General features: G+C 36.0%; 1 protein-coding gene across 1 annotated transcript in view; it reads right to left on the reverse strand.

The window, feature by feature from the left end:
* Positions 1–6,138: 6,138 nt before the first annotated feature.
* The window catches only part of LOC148124273 (vomeronasal type-2 receptor 26-like), an 8,716-nt gene continuing 6,422 nt past the window's right edge, over positions 6,139–8,432 (reverse strand). The window contains exons 2-4 of the mRNA XM_087918497.1: positions 8,079–8,306; positions 7,275–7,401; positions 6,139–7,034 (exon numbers count right to left, since the gene is read on the reverse strand). Of these exons, the coding sequence (XP_087774623.1) occupies positions 6,139–7,034; positions 7,275–7,401; positions 8,079–8,306 (1,251 nt within the window). The remainder of the gene's footprint in view (positions 7,035–7,274; positions 7,402–8,078; positions 8,307–8,432) is intronic.

The following is an 8,432-nucleotide window of genomic DNA, read 5'->3' on the forward strand; positions in this document are numbered from 1 at the left end:
TTACCTCAAAACATAACTTTTCTACCTCATGACCTATACCAATGATTAGATAATGATGTATCTAAAACATTTTCTATAAAATAATTAATTTATCAATTGATTAATTGACTTATTGTTTGATTGATTAGTGTGGCTAGAATGTTTAGTGCAAATAGTGTGATTACTGATCAGTGTAAATGATCAGTGATTTATGTAATTTAATTGATTAGTAAAATTAGTGATTTAGTGAATTTAATTGACCAGCATGATTAGGGATTAGTGTAATTAATTGATTAGGCTGATTGTGATTAGAGCTTAGTGTAATTAATTGATTAGGCTGATTGTTGCCTAGTGAAATTATTTGACTAGCGTGATTATTGTATTTTATTAATTAGTGTGATATTGGCTATATTGATTACCCAAATATCTTGTTTAATTGAACAATTTTATCAAAGTACCATCTCAACAAACCTTCCATGCCAGGAAAAAAATCCAATGCCAAACAACAACCCAAAGAGAAAGAAATCCCCACCAATGAACCAGAAGACTCTGGCACATGCCTTATATGTAAAGAAACTCTAAAGGATAATGAAAATTCCACCAAATGTTCCCTAGGTGACAATTATGCTCACCGTGGCTGCTTGGGATTACCCAAGCAAACGACTCAATTCCTAGAATCATCCAACCATACATTTCCATATTTAGACCTTTTGGGCTAAATTGTGGTTGTACATTGAAAACTATTTGTACTCTATATAGCTAGTCCTTACTTAAAATCATTGGTAACTTTTGAACTGGTAACTATTCAAAGTTACAAAGGCACTGAAGAAAGTAACTGATGGCTGTTTTTCACATTATGACTATTACAGAATCGCAATGGTCATGCAATTGAAATTTGGATGCTTGGCAGCTGGTTCATATTTATGATGCTGTCTTCTGGGGTCATGTGATCATCTTTGGGACCTTCTGACAAGAAAAGTCAATGGGAAAACCAAATTCACTTAAAAACTGAAGTTCCTTACTTAACAACTGCAGCAATTCATTTAACAGTTGTGGCAAGAAAGGTTGTAAAATTAGGCAAATCTCACTTAAAACTATCTTGCTTCACAACATAGATTTTGGGCTCAATTGTGGTCATAGTCAAGGACTTCCTTCATAAATAAAGGGGACATTACAAACCAAATAGTAATTTACTTTTACAGATAAATGTCTTTTTCTTTTTCTTCCTTTTTCTTTATTTTCTCTCTGCCATTTGTAAACAACAATAAATAAGAATTCAGTGAAGATCTCGGTGTTAAAGATTAAATTTAAGATAAAAAACACTTATTGCATTATAAATTAAGATCATCCATTTTTCAATTGTCAACCAAGCCACATTTAGCTTTAAATGTACAATTTAAACAACCCTTTATTCGTTAGCATTCCAGAAACCATAGTTCATATTGACATTATTTTCCCCTTATCTTTAAAATTTTAAATTATGTAAATCATCCTAGGGTTAATGTTTTATAATTACTATTGGATTGATGCCAATGTGGCTCCTGTAATACAACTGAATATTTGCTTTTTATAACAAGACAATATATTTAAGAAGTAAAAAAATGCCACACTCATCAATATAAAAAAAACAGCCTCTCCTACATTTTAGCTTAATTCCAATTATGATGATGATTTTTTATGTATTTTTTTTTCCAGATTTTGTTCTATTGTACTTTATTAATTTATTTGATTCTTTTTGTTAGATTTTATTGTTTTTTATTTTTATTTTCAATATGGTTTTATACTGTGTAAGCCAGTGGTCCCCAACCACCAGGACCTGGACCGGTACTGGTCCATCAATCATTTTCTACCAGGCCGCCTATTTTGCTTGGGTGCCACCATCTTGTTTCGATGGTGCTTGAGAAAATGCTTCCGGGTCAGCTTGTTGGTCGTCGTTTGGAAAGCGGCATTTGGGTGCTGAAGGAATCCTCGCACCTTAGTTTCATCAAAGGGGGGACGGCTTGGAATGAAGCACCGTTCTGATGACGGTAGAGTCTCGCGTTACTCAGGAGGATATTAAGAAAGAGCTCAAAAAGCCCATCGATCACAAGAAGGTACAAAGGAGGAGTTGAAGTTGGTGGGGAGAAGTGGGGGCCAGCTGGCTGGCTGGTCGCTCGGCTCGCCTTGCCTTGGTCATGCGTGGTGATGCCGGTACTAGTCTGTGGATCAGTTTGTACATTTTGTACCAGGCCGTGGTACAAAAGGTGTTGGGGGCCACTGGTGTAAGCTGCCTCAAGGCACCATGGGCGAATAGACAGCAATATAAATTAAATAAATAAATATATTTTATTCATTAACCATGAAATTCAGTCAATTAAACATTCAAAAGTGCATCACAAATACCATTGACTGGTGCTAATGGTTGATACAGGTTGCTGCCAGCATCCCAGGTATCAACTGAGTACCTTTTAAAGATGTACGATGTTCTTAATAGCAGTCTTTTGCAATTCCACTGTTGATATTGCAGGAGGTTGGAATTTCTTGATGTATTTTGTAAAATTCTTGAACATGGTGCCACGTGCCCCAATGACAATGGGTATCGTTGTTACATGTTTCATTCATAATTGCATAGTTTGGATGGCCAGGTTGTGATATTTCATTTTTTTTAGTTCTTTTTCTTGCACTCTGGCATCTCCTAGTACTGAAATATCAATAAATTGTACTTTTTCCACAACTGTAATATCTGGCATGTTGTGTTCCAAATGGCGATCTGTCTATATTTGAAAGTCCCACAAGATCTTCACCTTCTCATTTTTAATAACTTTTTTCACTTTAGGTTCCCATGATTTTTCAAATACAGGTAAGTCGTATTTTTTACATAACGAAAAGTTGATTAATTTAGCAACTTGGTCGAGTCTAGCTTTGTAATCAGCTTGTGCAATTTAAATGTGAAACCGTTTCAACTTTGTCCTTGCAAATGGACCAGCAGCCCCAGCAGCTGGGAGACTAATCAGTCAGTTCAGTCAGAACTTAGAACTTTATTCCCTGGAGATGTTAGAAGTCTGATTGAACTGGCAATCACACGGTCTTTTTTTGTTGCCCTGCATGGAGGAGAAGAATGCTGGAAAGCAAGTTAGTGAAGGATTGGTGTGTGTTCTGGAATGGATTTTGCATTGTCATTATTTTGAAATGGGGTAGAAATGAGGATATGGCATTATCTTTTCTCTTGGATGGGGTAGAAGTGAGAATTTTGCATTATAATGCAAAGTCTCATTTCCACCCCAATTCAAAAAATGAAGTTATTCAAAAAAAAAAAAAAGCTCCAACTTATTTTTTGGAAGGTCTGATTGAACCTTTTTTAAATGGATAGTCACATAGTCTTCTTTGGTTGCCCTGCATGGAGGAGAATGGAGCTGGAAATCAGGTTAGTGAGGGAATGGGATGGAAGTGAGGATTTTGCATTATGATTGCTTATAAGTAAGTAAGAACCAGTAAAAGAGGAATGGAAAAATCCCTCTCTGAAGATCAGCATTTTTCAGTCTTGGCAAGTTTAAGATGGGTGAACTACATGCTACCTTGAGAATTCTGGGAATTGAAATCCATGCACCTTAAAATTGCCAAAGTTGAGAAGCATAGTCTACACTATTGCTTAGGATTTTCCATTCCTGATTTATTTAGAGTTTGGTGCAATTAAATAAATCAGTTGTGGTTTCCTTAACAAATAGTGATTAAAGCAATATGAACCATAGATGCAGATGTTTCATTACAAAAACTAGGTAACATCATCAGTACTAGAAGGGAGTGGAGTTTGCTCTTATTTTCATATATTAGTGGCTTACCCTCAGTGTTGATCAGTTGCTTCACAAACAATATTTTGATTGGTGCCAGATCTCTATAGCCTCAGGCAGAGAAGAACTATTTTGCACATCTCCTTCAAATGTTCTTTAAAATACAGAATTTCCCAACATTCCTTTTAGAAACTCCAACATGCAAACTGAGATTACTCCTCCTAAAATGAATCTTCTTTACCTGGAGCTTCAAAATTTGCTGTTTGCTGGGAAGATATGTAGCTAGAAATCAGTCTACATTTAGTGTACATCTGATTTTGGGATTCAACTTTAGGTTACATTTTTGGCTGATTATTTTATTTCTACTATTAGCAAGGAAATGAATGAGAAATCATCATTTTTATAATTATTGTGCGCATAATGAAGTATGTGTGCATAAAAGGCAACACTAATCACTGATCATAACAGGACTAGAACAGGCACTAAGCACCAGATCTATAGTAGCAGGGATTTACCACACTAGATGGAACCCAAGGGCTAGATCAGTGTCGATCAGCTGAAAGATGTATGGATTTTAACTTCCAGAATTTTCTAGCCAGTCATCAAGGAGTTTCCACAGAAGATTGTGAAGAATAATAGAGCTAAGAATCTGTGAGAGTTCCAGATTCAGAAGAACAGGCAGGCATTAGATAATCTACCAGACACTGTAGTAGTAGACAGATGAATAGACAAAGACCAGAAGAGCTCAGGAGGCCAGGCAAGCTGGGCGAGGCAAGGCACCCCTTGTCATGAGTGATGTGGAGTTAGTCACATGCCCCCAGTCACATGACTACCCAGCCATGCCCACCCAGTCACATGGCCACTAAGCCACACCCACCAAGCCATGCCCACAGAATTGGCGGTAAATTTTTTTGAATCCCACCACTGATTAGTTTGTAGTTCTTGTTCTTGAGCTGCAAGTATTAAACCTTCCATTTCTTTTGTTGATGGAAGAATAAGCCATGCCCATGTCAAGCTGTCATCACATTTTCCTTCAATTTTTTTCAAGTGCTGTCTATGCAAAGCTTTGGTTTTCCATCTATTTAATATATCTTCCAGCTGTATTTCCTTATATTCTGCCTCTGCTTCTGTTGTTTTTATAATGTTCTCTGTTTTCACGGCCTGCAGCAATTTTTCTGTACTTTGGTTCACATAATCATTCTGTTATTGTTTTTGACAATGGGTAACACTGTTACATGTTTCATCCAATAATTGCATAGTTTCGATATCCAGGTCGTGATATTTCATAATTTTTTCCAGTTCTTTTTCATTAGAATTATGATTATACATTTTTGTCATTCTAATAAATGCAGAAAAATACTCAGGCCTTCTGAAACATATTGGAATTGGGCTTCTTGTAATTCATTGAAAGCAAGAAAGAAAACACAGATATAAAACCACTATTAGGCCAATATCTTTAAGGAAAATTTAAGGCAGTTACATGAGGGAAGCTAAGAAGTAATTCTCCATCACAATCTTCTTCCAAACTCTTTATTCAGTTCCCACAACAACATAACTGTGGATGCTATCATGCTTCAAGGGGGACTAGTATTGATTGTTTCCCAATTTCTGGACAACCATCTTATCCATAACACCAACATCTGGGTCTCAACCATCCACATTTGGAAGAGTAGAAGTTAGTGGGTATTTTCCTCTATTTTTTTTTTAAAAAAAATACTTCTGAAGAATATTAGGATAGTTGGCAAGATTTTTTTTAATCAAATATTTTATGAAGTTTATGGGTTCCAGGACACAAATTCAATAAGTAGGAGACAACTGAACATTGTAATATTAAAAACCAATTTTTAAACACAATTATCTCCTTGATTAGCTATTCCAATTTATCCTTATTGAAGCTCAGAATAATGATCCAATAGTTCAAAAAGAAAAGATTCACGGAAACTCTCTAGGTCCTAAAGTTAACTTGGAAATATAATCACAGCTAATGCTTTGAAAGTTGCCTTCTTGTGTGACCCTACCTCAATACCTATCTACACATCCTGAAAATTATGAAAAGTTGTTATAGAAGAGAAAAATGTCTGAATGTTAAATGAGAGTTTGCAGTCACACAGGTTCTCTGTATGTTTATTTTTCCAGTACTGTCTAAATTCCTGGTTTGTCTTATTTTCATAGGAATCTTCAGGCAAAGCAAAGGTGACATGCTAAATTATCTGTCATAGTTTCACAGAGTGAGTGTAATAGAGATATATATCTGTGTCCCTATATATCAAGGTATTCTTATATGTCACACTGATATGCTGATATGAGGGAATAACACAGAATCGCCAAAGCAGCCCCCAAAACCCAAACCCTTTATATTATATGGAAAATAACCAAGATATAAATATCAGTTTTATTTTCTTATTAATTGCTCCTTCTTATTCAAATCAGGTCTCAGAATAATGATATAGCACTTGGGAGAAAAAATGCAGCCCAGCAATCCAGCTGCTGAAGCCAAAATGGAGAAGATCTCCACAGCAACCACGTATTTTCCCTTGGTGCTCAAATAGGTGGGAACAAATGACACCCAGACACTGCAAAAGACCAACATGCTGAAGGTGATGAATTTGGTTTCGTTGAAGCTGTCAGGTAAATTCCTAGCCAAGAAGGCCACTGTGAAAGTGACAGCGGTCAAGAGCCCCATAAAGCCAAGGACAGTATAAAACATTGTCGTTGAACCTTCGTTACATTCCAGGACAATTTCTTCAATCATGGAGTGCATGTCTGAATCTGGAAATGGGGGAGACATTGCCAACCACACTACACAGATGGTGAACTGAACTGTGAAGATAGATAGGACAATAGTGTTGGCCATCCTTCTCCCCACCCATTTCCTCATTTTGGAGCCTGGCTTTGTGGCCATGAAAGCTAGAACTACTATGGTTGTTTTACCCAAAATACAAGAAAGAGCTATAGAGAAAGTGATGCCAAACGTAGTTTGTCGCAAGAGACATTTCACTCGATCAGGTTGCCCAATGAAGAGCAGAGTGCAAAGGAAGGAGAGCAGGAGAGCAATGAGAAGTGTGTAGGTGAGGTTCCTGTTGTTGGCTTTGACAATGGGAGTGTCCTGGTGTTTAATAAAGATTCCCAGGACTGCAGCTGAGATGACAGAAAAGGAGACTGCAATCATTACCAAAGAAATACCCAACAGCTCTTGGAAAGTTAAGTAAGCTACAGTTTTTTGAAGGCAATTATCTTGACCCTTGTTTGGATATTGATCCTCTGGACATGGGAAACAGTCATCTAAGTCTAGGGAAAAAGAACAAATAAAACTGTTTCACAGAACCATGATAGGTTTTAAGTATGAAGAATTAATAGCATACTTTATTTACTAAGATGTTATGACTTCATTTTTTTTTTGAAAATAATATACAAAATGCACTAAAGTATACAACTTATCAGATAAGATTTTCAGAAACCATAATACTTATATTTAATAAATTTATATTTATTAAATTAACCATATATTCATCATATTCCTTTGCTTACCCATTTGGTCAGCTATCTTCCCATCTGGACACTGTCTACAGTCATAGCAGCAGGATAATTTCCCATCAATTTTTACCTTGCTGTAGCCAGAAAGACATTTCTCATTACAGATGGAAAGAGGCATTGTCTGTTATAAATAAAATGAGATTTCTTTCATATGAAGAATTTATGTGTTGGGAGTGTCCATTTCATCAATTATACATACGCAAACTCTTCCCATCCTCATCAATCCTTAGTGTCCAATTTCACCATTTTCTTTTGTTTTAAATTCATTAAAATTCAATTCAATTAATTTGTTCCTCAATCTTCAGCAAGTAGAAGAGGTGTGAAGTTCAACTGCAAGAATTCCCCAGCCAGTATGCTGAAGTTTGGAATTGAAGTCCACACCGCATAAACCTACTGAGTTTGAGGAACAAGCACCTGCTGTTTTTGATCTGAAATATTCATTTTTAATACATATTTGCATTCTATTTTATCATATACCAATTTATCTGATTGCTTTGTCTTAGCTTTTCTCAATTTCATTGCATTGAACTCAATGTTCATGCATTGATATGCTAAACTGACTAATCGCAAAATCCAGTAGTACAATTACCGTGATGATTTTGCAATGGAGATAATCAAAGGTTATGGGCATTTCAATTTTAAGTCATCCAGTTATATTTTAGCAGTTTACGTTAACATCACATATAAAAAATATTGAGGCTGCTCAATCCAAAGGTTGTTGTCATGATAGTCATTTAATCATTTATTTCTGTGATGAATGAATATGCGAGTTTTTAAAAACTGAAAAACGAGACACACCTGGTTAAATACAAGTGGCCAAACAGCATCCATAGTAGAAATGGTTTGGAACTTGTCTGGGGGAGCCATGGGATCAATGCTTCCAATTTGGACTCTTAGAAAGGACTTGTTTGGAAATGTGACCCAATTGAAAACATCAAACCCAGTTTCAAATTCTCCATTGGGGCCAAAAGAAACCTGTTCTCCAGCACTGTTGTTAAAAGAGACTTGCTGCAAAAAATGGTGGAGCTGAATGAAAAATCAAAGTAATATAAAAATTAACTGGATTCCTTGAAATCATATGGAGAAATCTCAGTTCCTTCTGTTTTGCTTACAGTCAAAGGAATGCCATTTTTATCATCAGTCTACACTGTT

This window comes from Pseudonaja textilis, chromosome Z, assembly GCF_049901715.1.
Source record: "Pseudonaja textilis isolate UNSWEBS1 chromosome Z, rPseTex1.2, whole genome shotgun sequence".
NCBI lineage: Eukaryota > Metazoa > Chordata > Lepidosauria > Squamata > Elapidae > Pseudonaja > Pseudonaja textilis.